This window comes from Thermobia domestica, chromosome 3 (genome assembly GCF_964235325.1).
Source record: "Thermobia domestica chromosome 3, izTheDome1.hap1.1, whole genome shotgun sequence".
Lineage (NCBI taxonomy): Eukaryota > Metazoa > Arthropoda > Insecta > Zygentoma > Lepismatidae > Thermobia > Thermobia domestica.
This window is the reverse complement of record NC_137456.1, coordinates 213,234,453-213,255,850: the sequence shown is the minus strand read 5'-3', so window position 1 is coordinate 213,255,850 and position 21,398 is coordinate 213,234,453. Positions and strand designations below refer to the sequence as shown.

Genomic DNA, 21,398 nt, shown 5'->3' with positions numbered 1-21,398 from the left:
CATTTTAAGAAATGGTTTGCAACATAACGAAAGACCATATTGCGTGCAGTTCAAAACATTCGTGAGACCGCAAACACGGACAAAAATGTCCCCCTGGAGACCTCAAGCGTTGCATAGTAGTGCAACAAACTTTGAACATGTGTCCAATGCTATGGACCAAAGTTCATAGAAGTCAACTCGGCAATTGTATCGTTAAGGGCATATTCCACGTACTAGCGTGCGGCGAATCCTTACCAGGGACTTTGCAAAGCCCACTACCACAATCAACTGAAGTACAGCATCTGAAGGGAGATAATAGGCATCCCTGCCGAAGCCCTACAACAAACTATGCTGAACATGATAGTTAGGAACAAAGAATGTTCCCGTCAAGGTGATGATCACCACCTAAGGTCTGTAATTCAAACACTGGACACAGTACAAAACTCCTGTCCTTAGACAATATATACCACATAGTTTGTAAAAAAAAATATGTTCAACATCCTTTACAAATGCATTTTAAATGTATCCCATCAGTATGGCCTACCCTGAATGAAGCCAAATTAAACAAACGACAACGTAGAGATATGACCAACTTAGTAGTATTCTGCAATATTAACTGAAGCTCTTGTGCTTCCATTAACGCATTTTCTTTTAAACTATTTTCTGAAATGGCCAAATTATTAGTATGATATTGGTTTCTGGTAGACGACTTTAAATCACACTGGTTATGAACGTTTAGTGTATAAAAATTATATCACATACCTTTATTTCTCCACGATTATCTCATACAGAACAATTTTTTCACGTTGATAGTCATAATGCAGGTGAATTAAAAACTATATGGTAATGGTTATTCCTTTCATTCTAACGTCAAGACTCAAAAATTGTTATATTTATCGTTTTACCAGTCCTTTCATCATAACCAACTAGTATCAGGGGTTTTGAGCCACATTAATTCAATTGTTCACGTTAAAGTGGTCGGGTGCAGACAGTTGTGTATGTGTGTGAGAGAGAGAGAGAGAGAGAGAGAGAGAGAGTTCAAGTGGATTTATGTATATATGTATTAAGTATCTCATATATTTTTTAGAAACAATTCGAAGAGTTTCAATATTAATGTGAGACAATGTATATTGTCTCACAGCACATGTGCCAGCTGAGAAGGCCGAAAGTCAGTGTTAGAAGTGGTGGTTATATTTAGAAGGAAAGTGTTTGAGATTGTAGGCACATGCCTTGAGATTGGGAGTTGCTATGGTTTATAGTGTGTGAACTATGTCAGAGAATTAAGGTGATTTTAGTTGTACAACGTTGGGTTTATATGTGATGATGAATACTCTTAGTAAGTAATTCAATTGGCAGGTATTGAAATATTAAAGTTAAAGAAACTTCGGGGTTATATGTAGCTCTCTGTAGGTTTAAGGAAGAAGCCAAATTATAAAAAGTTGTATCAGAATTTATTTCTGTTTATGTATCAGAAGTTTTAAGTAAAATAGACGACAAATACTGTTATTTATTAGATTAACTAGCTCATAATGACTGCAACGTTACATAACTTTATAATATAACAGTCAATTGCACTTATTATCTTACTTGCGAACATTCTGTATAGCTGCTAATGTTGGTGAGTATTGTGCGGTGGGAACAAGAACTGCTCTTTGTCAGTGGCCAGAATGAAGCAAAGTACTGTGTTACTAATGATGTATGGGTAAGGAGATCTCAAACTATCCTATATCGAGATTCGGCAGTAATTTAAAGTTTCGAACTTTCACCGAACGCAACCCAGTTTCGAAGTCAATTGTCGGAAGAACAATTCCATATTTTGCAGAAAATGGAAGTGATAAGGGCAATACGGTATATGACCAGAAAGGCGGAAATCCTGTGGCAATGAGGCGGTTTCTTTGGATGTGTTACAATCTTTTATGGAAACTCTGTAAATATCGACAACTAGAGATGATGGTTTCTGGGAGCTTAGTGCAACAAGTACCATGCACAGTAATTTTAAACCTTACAAAGTACCGGTTGACGGTAGATGACTTTCGTCACCGCAATGAGTTTTGCGAAGTAATGATGCAAAATATCGATGACAGCAGTATTAACTTAAATGATATATTCTCTAATAAAACGACATTTACGTTGAAAAATCAAGGCAACTGACATAAACTGCATCTGATGTTTGATCCTCTTACCCTATTGGATCGATGAAAACTCGTATTGTATAAAAGAACATCATACCCAGTTTTCACAGAAATTGAATATTTGGGTAGGATGATAGGAAAAATCATTATGGATCTTTTTTTCGCTGACGGCAATCTGAGAGGTGAGAAGTATTTGACAGTGCTTCGTAAACAGATTCTTCCTGCCATTAAGTCCTCATATATAATTTTGGTCGCGTTTGGCTCCAATAGGACTCGCTACTATGGACTGAATTATTGGCAATGCTTACATAAAACCTTTCCACAACAATGGATTGGAAGACTAGGTCTGATCGAATGGCCTGTAAGATTTCCCAATCATTCCTGGGTTACTTTGTGTAGAGATACATTAAGAACAGGGTGTAAAACACCAAACCACACATAGTGAATGGCTTATGCCATCACATTGCGAAAGAAACAAGAAGGCTTCCTCGTGATATGATACAGCATGCACTTTGCAATTTTTATGACCGAGTGGCCTATTGTCAGACTATCGAAAGTGCAAGTAAATGTTATATTTTCTTGTTCATGCTCTCTGTAATATGCAGCATACAGTTACCTAGAGAAATATATATTTACCTTTCAGATAAATTTCAATTTTTAATCTCAAATGTAGCTCAATATATCTCGTAAAGAATTAGTGACAGGTGAAAAGTTAGTTCAGATTCGAGAAAGACCCTGGCCAATATCTATGTGTCATACATATCCTTTCCACTTAAAGAATATTGTGTGATATCCAATGTGACGGAATCCAACATAGTACACTTGCCTCGTAAAACAATAGTGATAGGTGAAAGTGAGTTCAGATATTCGTTCCGGGAAAGATCCTACCCAATATTGATGCGCCACACATACAGGGCATTTGCCAGAAATTTTCTTCAGGTGGGGAGTAATGAATTGGAGAGGGGCTGTAGATTGTAATGATATGCATTATATTTAAAAAAAATCTTAAGCGTATCATTTCTTAATACTGCATACCCATTACAAATTTAGCATAACCTTGCCAAAGGACTGCATTATTTGCTTTAGTTATGAATAGGAGAAAAGAAAAATACTCCCTTTCACTTTTATTTGCCATTTTATGAACATCTATCATTTATCTATCATTTCATTTAGCCCTTGTTCCTCTTCTTCAGAACTGGAACGAATATGAGGAATGTAGTGGCCTTCTGTACATATTTTCATCAAATCGTTTACATGTTCACAACTAAGTTGACATCGTTCTGAACATAACACTCTGTTCATTGTAGAAAATGAATGCCCTATCTCTGCTGCTCCCACAGGAAGTAATAGAAGAACACTTGCTACTGCGGACAGAGTTGGGAATATAATTCTTCTTTCTTCTCCACAGACAAAATCCAAGAGTTTTTGGTGGATGCTGATGTTAGGACCTGCAGAAACTCTTTTCTAAATTTTATACTCTAGTTCGAGTTCAGGTTTATTAACATTACAAATGCTGGCCACCTCAGTTAAGTCAACTGAGTCGGAGTTGTTTTTGAGCACATCATAGAAGTGAGACAGCTGTTTGAGAGGACCACCAAATCTTTCCTTCATGTTGCTGATAATTTTTGATTTGTAATTGGAGAGAAGAGCCTTGAGTTATTGGGGTTTCAAGTGTTCTTCCATTCTCACACCCTCAGATTTTGGCTCTCCTACAACACTTTTAACATGCTCTGAAATCTCTTCAAAAGTGATGTCTTCCAAATGTGCAATGGCACTTTCTACCAACTTCAGCGCTATAACCACATCATTTCCATTTGACATTTACAGACTTTTGCTTAGTTTTTCAAAAATGTATTTAAGAGTAGACCTACAAGTGTGAAAGTTGTCGATGTCTTTCTTGGTTCCAGCAGTAGTCCACCAGCATCTAATGACATGTCTCCTGCATCAAAATAGATATACTTTTACGCAAAGCATATTGGAGCATAATGTTTGATTATCATATGAAATCAACCTAGTGGAAGCAGGTTGCACCAATTTGTAAGGAGTAGCATCTATTGAAGATTTCACTTCCTGCAGAACTTTCAGCCGCCTGTGACTCCCATGAAATGTTGTGTACAGTTTATTCGTTATATTCGTTACATTTACAACCCTTTTGATATTTTTTGAAGTTCCACACGCCTTATCAAAGCCAGTTGCAAAAGATGGCGTCTGCAATGAACGAATATCAATATGGGGGAATCTTCTTTGAGACATAACTGAACTCCGGATTTTTCTCGCTTAAATTTGATTCACCATCAAAAGCCACAGCAGTCAGTTTTGCAGTACTAACCCCTACTTTACGTACAGGTATTTCTTGAATAATTGTCTCTTTGATGCACTCTGCATTAGTAGACTGAACTAGAACAGCACAAACGAAGGTTTCCTTCTCTTTGCAAACCTCTATGTAACATATGCAGATACTCAGAATTTCTCTTCCATTTATATCTGTGCACTCGTCTGCCATGAGAGAATTTACTAATTCTAGAGAACTTGGCTTTTGTAGATTCAGTGATGGAAATGCCAAAAGATTCTAGAATAGAACTAATAGAGTGATGCGACAAGTGATGTGCATTCTCTGGTGAGTTTCTTATATGCTACTTTATTGTTCCTGAATTGTCTAGCTATGCCACTATACTCAACTTTGATGTATGTGGTATTTCTTCGGAAAATAGGAAATAGGTGATTTTGAACAAATCTTTATTTACCACCGATATACCTTCACCTGAATGTTAAACTGCTGATGACTGTCACTTTGCAATGTGGTCTGTACCGCAAATATATGCTCTTTACTTTTTTCATGTTTTCTTGCCTTTTCTAAAAGTTCTCTAGATAAATATAAAGAGAGAGGAACTAATAAAATGTGGTGTGCTTTTTACAAATTATTCCGCCCATTCATCTGACAGACTGACGCTCTGACACCACTGTTTCTTTTTTCAAGCTCTGTTATTGAGTGAATGAAACAAGATTAGTTTACAATGCTGATCTTGACGGAACAGCCTGTGTGCGCCACCACCACCAGGGCGCCAGCTTATCCGAATATATTTTCAGTTTCCTACTGCTATTTTGGAGTTACCTAATAATCTTTATTTTATTGATTATAGTGAGCCAGCTTTGACATTGTTCTGGTATCAGATTTAACTTCTAACATGGATTGTTTGTATGATTTTCAAGCAGTTCTTTGAGCGCAACACTTCACACAATTTCGTGAATAGAGAAATATAAATATAAAATCAAAGCTAATATTTAGATTGAAGCTATTGAAACTAATATTTAGATTGTTGAGTTTCGTGCCAAGTACTAGAAAACTATCACCAAGACATTATTTATTGGGCTATATTTTACATTTCTGGTACCGATGATAGTAATAACATAAAAAAATTGTACACCCCCCTTTGGGGTGTATCGAACTATTTTGTCAGGGGGGATATTGTCTATAATAGGGAGGGTGTAAGGGAGTGTTGGGGTGTGAAAATTCCCTGCACACATATTCTTTCCAATTAAAGAATATTGCGTGACATTCAATGTGTTGGTCTCCAACATAACACACCTACCTCATAAACAGAATAATAATAATAGTTAAAAAATGAATCCAGAGTCTGGTTTATAGGAAGATTCAAACCTAAATTGATGTGCCAAACATATTCCTCTTTTTTAATATTTAGATATCCAATATGACAGATTCCAAAATGGCTGCTACGATGTCCACACCCTCACTCAATGTACCTTTCGCTCCAACACAAACTTATAACCTTTTGATATATTTGTGTTTCTTCCATCCACATGTCTCATTATTAATTTCCTGTTCAGATGCTTTTACATACTAACACAAATGTCAAATGTAGTACATCCTATCTCGTAAACGAATGAAGATAAATAAATAATTCACATTCTCGTTTATGGGAAGATTTTAGCCTGAATTGATGTGTTAAACATACCCCTTTCCATTCAAAAAAATACATTATCCAATTTGATGTAATCCAAGTATGCGATGAAGTGCCATCAATACCTACCTACAATACCCATTCAATGCAGTTCTCCCATCAATACCCACCTGCAACATCTACTTTTCCTTCGTTCACGCACATCGTTATTATGGTCTGTCGTAGTACTTTTGACTAACACTGCATACAGATCCACATGTATGACCTTTTAACACATAAATCAGGTGCTGCCCACAAAATATTTTTCATCTAAAGAGACTTTTAGATTTTTCAGTGGATATCTCAGGCTTTTATTTATGTCGGGACCCTTTTGACCCGAGATCTTGTGACACGGGGTCCTTTTAGGTCAGTCCTTTCTGTTTCTCTCCTTTTTGTCCGGGTCCTTATGACGTGATATCCAAAGTTATGGCGTGTTGTGGTACATAAGATATCAATCTTATTGTGCATCAAGTGTTGCATGTGTTGTGCATGTGACCGATGTGCATCAAGTGTTGCAGATATATGAGCGGCTCGGACGAATATATTGATAAGTACCACTTATGATGAAATTGAGTTATTAGGTGGAATGGGTTGTGGTAGAACCACAGAAGAGTATGTAGGTAGTTTTATTTTGGAAATATATCTGCAGAAGAATTGGGAAGCGTGTTTGGTGTGAATCATTGCATTGAGTTGTTTGATAAGGACCAACCTTCTTTTTCAGTTTACTGAAAAGTTAGAAAATGTGACATACCATTACGTTCGCCCGAACCACTCATATATTTACTGATCTTAATAGTATTTGAAAACGTCAAGACAGGCAATGTGTTCTTCCCTGCAGTAAATATAGGAGCTCTCTCTGTTACACGCAAAAAATTGGGGCTCAACCGAGTAACGATATTGAGATTTGTGAATGTTTCAGTATGTAATGTCCTAGTCACAGGATTGAAAGTCTGTGTCCAGTAGAATGGCCTGCTATTTCACCTGATGTAAACCATTCGCTTCTATTTCTGCAGTCACCTTCAAGCGATGGTGTTTCCTGCAAAAATCATAGATAATTTCCAACAATGTATTTTGTACGTTTATACCATTATTTTGTCAGACAGTTCGAGCTTAAACTCAATGGAGTTTAATGGGCATAATGTATAACACCTCGAATGTATCCTGCAATTATGAACTTATGCACACCAATAGTGTGCAGTGACTTTTAGGTGAGGAGAGTACCTAAAAGTATCAGTGATCATAGCTCTGAAGCGGTAAACATGTATATAAATCTGACTACATTAATGGACTCACAGGAACTTTCTAGTGTTATTCAATGGCCCAGAGATGATTGTTTTTCCATTTAAATAAATGATTTCGATCCGTAAATCGCCTCGAACATTGGTTTAGACTCATACTGTATGATTTCGATATGATATATTTCTGAATACTTATTTATTTCGTGTTCGATTTGTTGTTATGTACCATCTTCAGAATCCTTTCATGTAGCACCTGTATAAGTACAAGAAGTAACTGAAAAGATTTTAACCTAATAGATAAACAAATAAGCTAAAGTAAAAAATTATATATTTCGTAATAGTATAACCTTTGTTAGTAAAATCTACCAATTTCATTGTTCAAAGGAATTTGTTTTCTCTTTGACAGGTCCCTGTGGTGTGAATGCAAAGAATCAAGTAGAAGCTGTCATAAATTGTCTACAGTTTTAAGAAATGTTAGCATCAAATATCCACCAGAGTATGGTCAAAACCTTAGGTGACTTTGTCCCTTCATATGCTACAATGAAAAGATGTGTGCAAATATTCGTTCTGTATTCATCCTATTCGCCGGATTTGCCCCTAAGGTATCCACTTGTTCCTGAATCTGAAAATGACTCTAGCTGTACGACGTTTTGGAAGTGATATTGACGTCATTATAGCCGTGGGTTCTTGTGCTAACAACTAAATAAATTTTTCATACATGGTTGGGGTACTTCAGCATAGCTGGAGCAAATATATTGATGAAGAAGAAATTATGTTGGAAAATGATGGCATTATCAAACCCGTCCCTCTAACAACTTTCTGAAAACTCAAAATTTTTCAGTCAACCTTACATATATACACAATTCCAAACCTATCTTTTGACTTCTAACAGAAGTTTTTAACTGAACTTTTAAGTACTTGAAGTCGTTTTATCTTTCATTAAAAATATGTTCTTATTTAGCGTTGAGATTTAAAAAATGAAACGAAATCTTTAAGTTTAACGTCCCACGGTTATGCCGGTTAGGCTAAAGGAGACGGTGATAATGAGAAATGAGTGAAATGGTGGAATGAAGAAAGTGGGAGGAAACGGGAGAACCCCGAGAAAACCCACGAGCACGGTGCTTGTCCACCACAAAGTCCACACAGCGCGAGCTGGGATCGAACCAGGGACCCCAAGCACCGGAGGTGAACGCTCTACCACTGAGCCACCGCGCCCTCCTCGTTGAGATTTAAGTTAATCTTCAAATTGCATTCTGATTTCACATCTTACTCTGTAATTTCTTTTTGTGTACGGGCAGCATTGAGTTGATAAATGGAACAAGTTATTTTTAAAAATACTGCTAAACATGGAGAAAACAGGACAGTAACTTAGAATGTTCAAACGTTACTTAACATGGAAACAAATAATACTGAAAACTTGGGACAAGGCTGTAGTTTCCTTAAGCATATCAGTGATACAAAAGTTCTGTTTTTTTATAGTAAAAGAAAAGTTGTGCTTTAGCCCCGTGATACTAGTGTGAACATAGACTTTAGTGTTAGAATTAATGTTCATAAGTAAAAAGAATGTGTTATCATATCTATTGAAGTGAAGAAAGGTCTCAGTTCGCTGGAAAATTCCTAATTACATTTAAATCCTTATTTATTTCAAGTAATAACTCATTCCTTGTTTTTTTGGATCCCTTAATAAGTCGGATACTGAGTTGATGAATTTGGAATGTGTGTTCTCAGGATAAATGTTCGAAAATTCACTCAAATTCAAAAGAACACGTTTAGGGCAACCTCGCAAAATACTATTACTATGAATTACATCAAATGACAGTAATTTGACCTAAAATGATCTTGGAAAAGCTTTAATCATCATAGCTGATTACAAGAAGGAATTTCTTTTAAAAATGTATTAAGTTCCATAAGGTTCAGGAATCATAATTTGGTATTTCATTTTACAATAGCAATCGATGTTTATTGATCCTTCTGAAATTACGACTTCTCATATTATGGTAGTTCACTATCTGTTGATCGACAAGGGAAACATTTCAGAATACTTTCTATAAGTTTCTTAAAAGCCTTCCGTACGTAGAAGTTAGAGTTTACTTTTAGTGTTGTATCTTTATTCTTTGAAATGTAACGATTTTCTTTGTTTGCTTCTTACTATACATTTACGAGATTTTTTTAAAGCAAGACCTTCCTGCCATATTTGTCGAATGCAAAGTAGAGATTTTAAACAGGATATTTTTCTTTCATAACTCACCATACAAACGTATTTGTGTTTTTCGACAGTAGATTATTTAAATTTAGAATAGATCATGATATTGAAATTTAAATGTAAGAGATACTTTAGTTACTGAAATATATTATTAAGTTTCTTACTTAGCCCCGATGACAGAACTTTCTTTGTCTTTCTGCGATGAGAGCTTGTAAGTCAAAAATTTTCTGCAGGAATTCCAAAATAAAAAAATCAAAATGATCAGTTCCAGCAGAAGAAACACTTGTGATTGTTAAAAATACGCTTTACGCGACGTGAAAAACAGTTCAAACTATATTCATGCGAGTCATCCGTGCATTTAAGACATCTACACATAGCAGGCATGTTTATATACTTTTCTGCTGGCTATTTTGTTTTTTCTGGCACTTTTTTTTATTTACTTTTTTTTTTACAGGTGCAGCAAATTTTCTGCGATCACATCGCAGATCGCTATGGGGCAATCACCTTGTTAGTACTTTTCATCAGGGACCAAAGAGTGATGATAACTAACTTTAAAACTCTTCAAATTCCAGTTTCATATTTCCTTCAGCAACCTGAGGACCCATTAATTAAGAATAGGGTAATAATTTTCCAGATACAGGATCTTTTTTTCACAGGATTTTTTTTACATGAACAATACTGTGAGGTTTGTTATTGTGATATGTTTTGTGTATTGAGCTTATTGTTCTTTGATGTCATTCAGAAATATACATATAACAAACACACTTCAATGAAAATTCGTAGAATACCTGTATTTCTGTAAATGAATAAATAAAGGCTCAAATCTGAATATCCAGAGGAAGTGCTGGCACGTTGCTACAGGAAACTCGACCCAAGATATTAACGTAAACAAGTTCATAGTATTGTCGTCTTATACCTCTGATCATTCTTCCTGAGAAATCGAATTTGTACAATAATAACAGTAATCAGCAATAGCAGTATTTATATGTTCTTTACTCCAAATCTTTATCATATACGTATTTTGTTTGGCTGATTCGAGTTTGTTCATTTTCTAGCACATGGCTAAGTAAAATTGGATCTAAAATTGAACGTAGGAAACCTGACTTTCTTTCCCACTTCGAATTACGTATACACAAGTACGAATCATTGATATCAACTTGAAACTCTTAGAGAATTTTATTTGTTAAATACTTGGCTTGAACTTTAAATAAAAATAATAAAAAGGCAACATTTAAGCACAGCGTTTTGTAAAAAGATAATGTCTACGGATGGCATGAGATATATCCAAGTTGTCTGCTATTCTGTGTGAAACCAAACACTATTTCAAAAGAAAATGGAATGAAATATTCAGTTTAACGTCCTATGATTATGTCCTTCAGGCTAAGGGAGACGATGATTAAGACAAGGGGATGATGATGGAAGAACCTGTGGATCGAGAGTGTGGGAAGGAACGAGAGTACCGTGAACTTACTTGGTCTGGGATCGAACAAGGGACACTACACATCAAAGTAGTACTGAAAGTAGTACTAAGAACCCAAATTCGATATTATTGAAGAAATGCCAAGGAGGAAATTGCTCCCAAGGCCACACCTTGAAATCCAGTGAAACCTGACCTACGAAACCAGTCACCAGTATGCGTGACCTGAAATATATGCTCTACGCCGATGATGTACTGTTTGCTGAGTCAATAGATCATTAGACTATAACTCTAGAGGAGAGGGAATTAAAAGTAACCAGTCACAACACAAAGTAAATACACTGTAACATGGAAGAAGATGGCGAATCCCGTCAGATTCTCGATAGGAAAAACATTAAAATAGCAGATTATTTCAGCTATTCAGAAAAGATTGCAGAAATTATAAGTAGAAATAGAATAATTAATAATGGAACACAAAGTGAAAAACACATAAACATTGAAAGCAAATACCAGGTGTATAAGCTTAAATCCGCTGTTTGCCATAGATAGCGTTCGTGCATGTATGAAGCTACCATGAGCATGTCAGACCTGTTGTTTGAATGAGTTGGACATCTGGCAACACGAATCAGTGCACATCGTCATCAAGTGCAGACAACACACAGCGTTCCGTTGGTAAGTATGTCTAGTTTTGTGCCAGACAAAGAGCATATGTGGGCAGCTCTGCTTCCTATTGAAGAAATTGGCTGCTGAATCGCACCGAATATTTGTGGAGGCCTATGATGACAGTGCTATATCAGAAACAAGGTGCCGAGATTGGTTTCATTGGTTCAAAGACGGCAACTTCGACCTGAGAGACAACAAGAGTGAAAATATGTCCCGGAAGTTTGAGGACCATCAATTGGAGCTCGTTGGAAGAGGACGATACCCACTTGCAAAAAAAAAAAAAAAAAAAAAAAAAAAAAAAAAAAAAAAAAAAAAAAAAGCTTGCCAAGCAGTTGGGTGTTAGTCAAGCAGCCATTTCCATGCATCTATGTGCCATGGGAAAGGTTCAAAAGATCAGAAAATGAGTGCCGCATGAATTGACCGATCGGAGGCTGTAGCGGCGCCAAAACATGCGAAATCTTTCTCGCCAAACAAAAGAGAAAGTTGTTCTTTCATCGGATTGTGACGGCCGATGAAAAGTGGATATTTTGGAAATCCAAAAAGTAAGAAATCATAGGTTGATCCCCGCCAACCCTTAACATCTTCCTTGAGACCAAATCGCTTCGGACGGAAGACAATGCTGTGTTTGGTGGGATCAGGAAGGTATCGTCTACTTTGAGCTGTTGAAACCTGTTGAAACCTGGTGCCCACCTCCACCACCAACAACTGATCAAATTGCACCCGTGCTCTGTGTGAAAAAAAGCCGGAGTATCAACAAAGACAAGAGAAACCTGATTTTCCTCCACGACAACGCCTCATCGCACAAGTCAACAATGGTCTAAAACTACTTGAGACACTCAACTGGGAGATGCTACCCCATCCGCTTATTCACAGGACCTGGCCCCTTCCGACTACCTCTGTTTGCGTCGATGGGCCACGCCCTCGCTGAGCAACACTTCGATTCGTACGCAGACGTCGGCAAATGACTTGATGAGTGGATTGTCTCGGAATAGTTCCTTTTGTGTGTGTGTGTGTGTGTGTGTGTGTGTGTGTGTGTGTGTTATCCACACATTGCTCGAGAAGCGGAAAAAATATGTAGCTAGCGAGGCCAAGTACTTTAAATAAATTTATTCTTGTTTTCTATGAACAGAACATGTGTTTTTCTGAATACAAAACACCAAATTTAAGCATTTACATCTGGTAATAGGGTCTTTGAGAAAACAAGATACTAGTTAAACTGAATAGAAAAGTTCTAAATAAAACTTTGAGTAGTCAGAACAGCAACGACGTATTGATTAGAAACAATAGCTCTGAATTCAACAAACATGATTAGAATAAGGAATCCAGAAGTAAAAATACTAAAGTGAGTGTGTGAAATAGCCAAGTATAGCTTGAGGAAGGGAGCACAGTAAAACTAGAGTACTTAAACTGAACAGATACTACTGTTGAAGTAAGAATATGGAAACGAGGTATTTTTGTATAAATGGGGTTCAAAGTGCTATTTGAGGAGAGCCTAAGTGTTTATATTTTTAAATGTTTGTTTTGTTTTCCAGAGGTTAGTTTTCTTTTGTTTCACATCCCACGATTATGCGTTTTGGATTAAAGGAGACAGATGTTTACTGAAAGTAAATTATTGTTAAATGAAATTTTTGTGGTCTCCCATCGGGAATTGAACCCGGGACCAAGTACACCAAAGACACACATACACTAGCCACTAGACCAATGGGAAAGGTTTAACAATATGTTGGTGATGATGATTTTATAATGTGGATGTGTTGGTAAAAGTACCCAAAAATTATTGAATTAGAAGTGACAACATAAGGAGAACGTCCATCTTGTTTTTATAACGTTATTGTTGTTATGTAATATCCCATTTAGTATGATATGAACACTGGGTGTATAGTAAGTATAAATAGGGAGATATACATGTTGTATTTGTGAGGGGATGCAACAGAGTAATAAGGGAGGTCCAATGGGAATAAATGTGTGAGTTTGTACAATAATACAATTATATTAGAAGTGTTTAACATTGATGTGATAAATTAATCTACTAAAAATGTTATGTTACATGCTACAATTGATGGAAGAGTTTTAGTGTAAACAATTGGGTAAATTCTATATTGTTATTACAAATAAAGCATTTTGGTTTATTTTTGTATCAATAACTACCTATAACTAAGAGGCAAATAGCCTACTATGTACGAAGAAATAATAAGGCAAGGGAGAGAAGACGAAGGGAAAGACCTAAGAAATGGAAGAAGTAAGGTAATTAACGGTGTCATCAGAGAGAAGAATCTGAACGTAGGAAAGGTAAAAGACCTGAAGGAAGATGATCAAAAGCACCTATTTTACATTTAAAATATTGAAACTTCATAGAAAAATGATCTTGGTGCCTATTTTATGCGGTTATTCTGTCATTGAACGACAAGCACTATCTAAGCAGCCTTAAGACTTTTTCCCTCTCTTTCTGGAGTAAAATATCATGAAATTTGTGGAAGTAGTATAACTAATATTCTTTTTTGTCTATGTTATTTAAATTTATACTTACAACACTTTGGATTCTATGACCAATTCTAAGCATTTTTAAAACTATAATCTATAATTGTGTGACTCGTGAATATCTTGCTTTCAGGCGTTCATCCAAAAGCAAGGTTGATTAAACCAAGAATTATTTCTAGAGTTTCATCTTTGATTTTTTAAAACTTATTTGTAACTTTCCACTTTGAATTTCATTTCTTAGCATACAAGCCGTCGATTGGTACCAGTTTGTCCTGAAACTATTACTCTTGATTTTTTATTGTTATTGACATGCATTTTTATTGAATATCACAATAAGGCAAGTTCTAGGATTTTAAAACCAAATTTAAACTTCTAACGAGGCCAAGTAAAGCTTGATGTTACTTCATACCAAAATGCAGACAAACGTTATTATCATAACACTTCAAATACTTTCAATATTACCTTCTCCCTTGTAAAACTATATGAATTAATATTTAAGTTTCTATCACTTATACTTCAATAACTGCATTTCACAATTCCACAAATATTTCGACTACCATACGAGGTGTATTCAAAAAGTATCAAACCTTTGGTTGGCAAAAATATATTGATTTTGAAATCCGATACACTAATCCTCTTCAAAGTAGCCTCCTGGGTAATAAACACACTTTTCCCGCCATTGTTGGAAACACTTCTGGAACGCAGTGAGCAACCGTTCCGTCGCATTTCGCATGATGTCTTCTTTTGACTCAAATCGGATCCCTCTTAGTGGCATTTTCAGCTTCGGAAATAACCAAAAGTCACACGGAGTCATGTCGGGTGAATACGAACCCTGACGACACACAGGAATGTTGTGTTTGGCGATGAAAGCCTGAATCAAATTTCTCAGACACTCTCCTCATGCCCAAATTATTTTTCAAAATTGAATGTTTCGATCCGATTAAATAGTTTCTGCTTGGGTATCGCCAAGCTTTTGGCAAAATTTGATGCAATGCAACTGCTCAAGTTTTTCTGTAATAAAGAAAAACGAAGTTCGACGACCTTCACTACACGTCTTCACTCGTTGGCCAACTGCCAGAGACTTACGCTTTCTGCGTGTAAGCAAAAAGTTCATGATTGCGCATGAGTGTTCCCTCTACGTCTACACCGAAGAAAGTCTCCCACGCTTCATTGTCACCCATTTTAAGAGCGAAAAATAAGGTTCGATACTTTTTGGATACACCTCGTAGATGTTGCTGGATCTTTGTATACACAGTCACATAGCCAGGGAAAGCACAGATGAGACCAAGTTCCTTCTAAATATGTATTCATATTGGAATTCAGTTGAACATTGAAACAAGAGTACAAGCATTGCATGGAGTATTGTTTAAAACAGTTTGCTTCCTGTGAACTCAGTACTGCATCTCGTAGAATCTTTTCCTGGTTATAGGACTAGTGCAAATATTAGTTAATTTTACAGTATTCTGTTGGGGAAGATATAAAAAAATGACAACACAATTGTTCAGTTGATTTACCCCGGCACATTTATTTTTCTCTCTGTTCAACATACAAACATTTGGTATACAGGCTGGAATCTGATTGGTAGATGTGGCTGGAAAATCCCCAATCAGAAAGCAGCTGCAACAATTTTACAGATTATGATCCCATGAGTTACACCTTGCGATTGGTTGAGCGTGGCCGGAGGAGGGGGAATCAGCCAATCGTCAGGCCTCATAGTTATTTTTAATGTTTCTTTAGATATAACATGTTTTTCCTTTCTTTTACACTGAAAATATTTATAGATATCTTTAATTTGGTTTACATTTAGTTCATATTAACTTTATATGTATATTACATATATATATTCTTCAGCGTGTATATTTTTCTCACCAAAATATTTTTGATAAAACTTATTACAGCACAACATAAAGTCATAACATTATTGGGTTATCTCTTCGGTAAATAAATAGATATAATAATACTGTATTTTTGTTTCTCATTTGTATTAAATAGTTTAGTACATAACACTGAAGACCACTCGATGTTAGAATAACAGGAAAGAGAAGGGCAAAGACGTCAAGACAGCAGAATCCCGTTGGTTGAAAAAAATAGAGAAGGTACACAGGCGATGAAAAATCTTACTTGCCCCACTTCTGGAATAGGCCCATGCGTTGGCACTTGCAGTTCGCCCCCCACAAGTTGCACCTGCACGAACTGCTGTAGCAACAATCGTTTGGTCGGTGATCGCAATTTCCGCCTCGTCGAATGCAGGACCGTCTGTAAAGATTAAACCGAAAAGAACGTCTGAAAAGAAATTAGAAAAGGTACAATGGGGACAGGACGAAAATCGCCCTCTTTTACACCAACACTATAACTAGAGGATGGAGACACAGTCTGGAATAAATGAACAATTATGTAATGCAAAATTTGTATGCTATACATTGAATGTTAGTTACTAGTATAATCAATACCACAATCACCTGTCGTCAACTGCATATATTTTAAAATAGATACACTTTCTAATTAGAATCACTTGTGGTAGGAGACAACCAGTGCTTCGCCTCTACGAATCTTCAAATAGTGAAGAAATCCGTTTGAGGTTACTAAAAATTTGCCGGCCCATTAACAGAACTTTCTCCTATTTTCCCCAGGCTACATAATTATAACATACACAACAAATTAGTCAATTTTAAGACATATCATATTTTCGGGACTGTAAGAAACTCCTTAATTTTTTTTTCTTTTTTTTTTGTGATTTAAGCAACTTTTAAGCAATTTTGTGATGGCGGGACGGGAAGGAGAGATTATTTGCAAGCCTGTGAATCCCCGCAGCTCATGTTCATCGCATCGGTGCACTGCTGCTGCCAGTTGTATCCAATGTTGCCAATGTTTCCCGCGTCATTGAATATACTGCCATTTTTAAGACTGGCGGGAATTTTAAATCAAACACTGAAAAGTTTTATATTAATTTCTAGGATAAGACACACTTGAATTTTGGAAGGAATTTTTTGAAGAAAAAAGTGCGTCTTATAGTCCGTATGTTGAAAGTTCCTCAAAGATGATGTCGGGGTTTGTAGTGTGTAAGTATCTTGTTTCATTCATTATTTTGAGAATCTAATTATTGAGTGAGGTGTAAAATAACGTGCAATTAGAGTTAACGGATTATCCTCTGATTCTTTTCATGGAATTTCTCTTTCAGCAAAATTTCAATATGTATCTCTTACATGTTGACTGAATTACTGTGAATATTATCGCTCCGTAAAACAACACATTGAAAAGATAAGAGAAACATACTGCCATGTATTACTCTTCATTTACGCTTAACTTAAAGAAATATGGCACAACATTTGAGAAAATATGTCGAAAATCGGAAGTACACTCATTATCACACTAATACCCTGTTTATATTACACTTATTCCATAGATTCCAGACTTTACTTCCATCCTTTACTAACATAATTAATGATAGGTATACACTAACTGAAAAAAATACAAATTATTAATTGGCAAAGAAACATGCCTTAGGGTACAGTTATGACGATATTTTCTTATTTCATCCTTTCCTTTTCAATTTTCTTACCTGTAATCACCCTTCACAGAACAACGTATTTTTGTCGAGTTAAGTAATCAATTTTCCTCACTCAGAGGCAAATTAGGATTGGCAGTAAAAAAACATGCAAAGAGTTTTCTGCTGCTGTGGCAGCAAACAGCACGCTTGCAGTAAAGAGACCTGCAACTCTATTTTAAACATCACTGGGCAAGTAGAACCCCTATGTATGTGTGTGCCTGTGTATGTGTGTGTGAGTAGCCAATCAGCGCGCCGTCCACTTGATCGTTCACTGCAGAAAAGAAACGCATTTGTGTCTTGAAAAAGAAAAAGAAAATTAAAGCTTGACTCAGCATGCTGTGTCACCAGATTTCATTTAAAACAATGTTTTTTTTTTTTTGCTTTTTCCATTCCGTTGCAGAAGGAAAAGAGAAGGATGAAATAAGAAAATTTCGGTATAACTGCACCCTTATAATAATGTTGCGTTGAATATTTGACCATTGTTGACAACTTGGTATAATATGAAAGTTAAGGTCACATTTTCTATGTATTCAGTCAAATTTTATAATTAGGAGAGAAACATTAATTTCTAGTGAAATGTCGGCACTGTAATAGTGCTTACTTCAGACTACTCTCTTGTGAATAATAATGTTCTTAAATACCACTTGGACATACTTTCACCTTTTATGCCTACCTCTTCTGCCCGCCCCTGGATATGTACTCCTGTGCATGTGGCAAATATGAACACCTTAAAGACACAGGATAGTACATATTGTGAAAGCATGAAGAAATATTACAGAGCGAGTCAGAAGTCCCTTACCACCTATTGTAAAATGAAAGCGAGTGTAGGTAGCTGGAATTAGTAATTGTAAGAACACGCTAGTCCGATGGTGTGAATCAGGTAAACGGCAACCATTTTACTATCCGACATTTTGAGTCTCTCTCTTTAAAAAATAAATGAGAAAGAGATCATGTGAAATATAAAACGGCTAACTGGATGCACAATATCCTGGTTGATCGGTTGGTCGGCGTGGGCCAGTGGAGTGGCCTGTCAGATCACCTGATTTATTATCATTGGTTTTTTACCTATGGGGTCACCTAAAAGGCTATGGTATATGAAGAAAAGATTAGGGGTCTTGATCATTTGGAGTAACGGATACAGAACGCATGTGCACAAATCACACTTAAGACATTGCTCTGTGTTCATACAGCTAGAGAGACACGTCTACAAACATGCATAACGCAACACAGTCAGCACATTGAACATGTTTAGTAAGAGGTAATCTGAGTTTCATCTATTTATAATTTCAAAGTTATTATAGTTATGTTAAATGTGATTACACCATTTAGTTTCTCTTGCAGTTCTCCATATATCATATCCCTCTTCCCATTTAAACTTTTTGAGCGAGATTCAAAATGACTTCAGCAAGATGACACCGTTTACCTGATACACACTATATATTTTCTCTTTGGCCTAACCTGTCATACAATTACCAATTTCGACTGTCTACACTCGCTTTCATTTCATAATGAGTGGTAAAGAGCTTCTGATTCATCTTGTAGAATAAAATAAGTAGGATACTGTTCAGGAAATAGCAAGAACCAAGGAAAATTTAAGAAGAGATAAATGAAGTAGCAGAAAATGGGAAAGAATTCTGAAGAAAAGAGGAAAGAAAGAAAGAACGGAGCCAAGAGAGAACGCATATGGGTACACTTCCGGGCAAGTTGAGAACACCTGCAAAACACTTGTATCGTACAGACAAGCAGAAGAGAAATAAAATAAATCGCAGCAGAAAAAGCAAGACGAATTGAATGGTATAAAAGAAAAGAACTATCTCCAAGTTTTCAAAGGAGATTGGAGTTTTCTAGCGGCATGTGCTGAAATATTGTAAGAATTGCATTTGGTTACTATGCTTGTAAGTCCTGTAACAGTGGAACTTACATAGAAGACAAAAGCTACGCATCAAGTAGTACTGCGATTTCATTCTATCTAGACATTTACTTATACTTGTCTAGACATTTACTAATAAGCAATACTTTCTATGTATCCTGTGAAATGTCAGTAATTCATTAGGCATTTGTAAACTATGTAGAACATACCACTTAATATAGTTCCCAAGCACACTGCAATTATTATGTAAATAGAATACAAGTAATAAATTATCACATGACTAAAAAACAAAACTTTTAAGTGGTTACTAGGGAAAACTACCAAACATCAATGAGTATGATCAAACTACAAAATCACAAGTTCACACGGTTCTAATTTCATTTGAAAACTGTAAGTTCTAGTACAACTACAGTAATAGCGCTCGTAATACGTATAGCCTAGTTGGAATAGTAATAATGGGTCCTATGAAGAGTCGTTTTAAGCGTTGTATTAGAAGTTTGACTAACGTGTAATGCTAATCTCTGTTTAGGAATACATTAGTAAAGTAAACTATTAATATCGAGAAAGGCCAACCTCGACTTTTTCGCAAGGTCGTACATAAAACCACATTCGGAGAAATCGAGGTAAATGACGATGAGGATGTACTATATTGATTTCTCAGTGCGAAAAAGACAAGGCTGCTCTTTTTCAATATAAGTCGTTGTTAACTTCACACTTAAAGTGGCATTTCTTGTTTTTTATTTAGACCACCACGTCAATAAGAGGGAGAAATCCACTCCTCAGAGCTTCACGTGAGAAACTAGTTTTGTAAGTGATAGTCATATAATTGAGATTTTTATATAATTACTAGCATTTAGCTAGCTGGGGGCTCCGCTCCTAGACCCCACGTTTGCTGGACCTACGGCCTTGCACCTCTTAAACCCACAATTCTATCGTTCCAAGTTTATTTTCCTATTTCAATTATCTAAGAGATAAGATTTTCTATCAAAAGGAAAACGCCCATTTAAATAACATAAATTTCTTCATCCCCCCTTTAGACTCCTTAAAAATTAAAACTATTAACTTTTGGTAATTTTCTTGTGGGTCAGTCCCGGAAGACTACAATCATGCAAAATTTCATCATTCTAATCTTGTCGGCAGTGCCTACACATTTTGGGGTGTAGAAGATGTCCCATATAAATAACATGGGAAAGATGTTTCAGTTCCCCATAAAACCATGGTAAAGTTGAATTTTTTTATTTTGATGATTTACTTAGGCAACGCTAACAAAAACCTATAAGCATACCGAATTTCAAGTTTTTATTCAATTTCCCACTACCAAAAATATGATATTATAGGTCTAAAAAAGGTCAATTTAAATAATATCGGGAATTTCTTCATCCCCCTTTAGACCTCTAAAAATCAAAAATATTTACTTTTGGCAATTTTCCTATGGGTTAGTCCCGAAACGCTACAATCATGCCTAATTTCAACTTTTCACGTCAACCGAAAGTACCCATTATTTTATATCAGTGAGTGAATTTATGTTGTTTTATATATAGTTAGGTTATTAGAGATATGGAACGAATTATAAGGATTTCAATTTTTTTAAGGATATTTTCCATTATATGATTAATGTTCTGGAACAAACTTATCTCGTAAGTTAATGTATCATTAGTCATTACACACGAGAAGAATAGCGCAAATTTCATCCCCAATGAGTTTCAAGGGTATTGGTATGTGATTCAATTGAAATTTACTAAATAATATCTGATATTTCATTTTTCATTTAGAAGAAAAAGAGGGATTACTTAAAACGAGCGTATTGTGAATTGTATTGTGTTTAAAATAAACACATTAGCAATAGTTTATTTCACTACGTTTATCAGGAATGACAGCTGAAAGAAAAAAGCAGAATTCGGGACGACAAGTA

General features: G+C 35.8%; 1 protein-coding gene and 1 long non-coding RNA gene across 2 annotated transcripts in view; one reads left to right on the top strand and one right to left on the bottom strand.

Moving 5' to 3' along the window:
- Positions 1–1,217: 1,217 nt before the first annotated feature.
- LOC145681578 (uncharacterized) lies at positions 1,218–10,323 on the top strand. The gene is made up of 3 exons (XR_014130821.1): positions 1,218–1,315; positions 7,715–7,910; positions 9,966–10,323. It is a non-coding gene; the product is annotated as an uncharacterized LOC145681578 (long non-coding RNA).
- Positions 10,324–15,566: 5,243 nt separating this feature from the next.
- Positions 15,567–21,398, bottom strand: part of LOC145680953 (xibalbin-1-like) — a gene marked incomplete in the record, with an annotated part of 227,635 nt that continues 221,803 nt past the window's right edge. Inside the window, 1 exon segment of the mRNA XM_081752165.1 lies at positions 15,567–16,325. Coding sequence (XP_081608291.1) covers positions 16,187–16,325 — 139 coding nt within the window.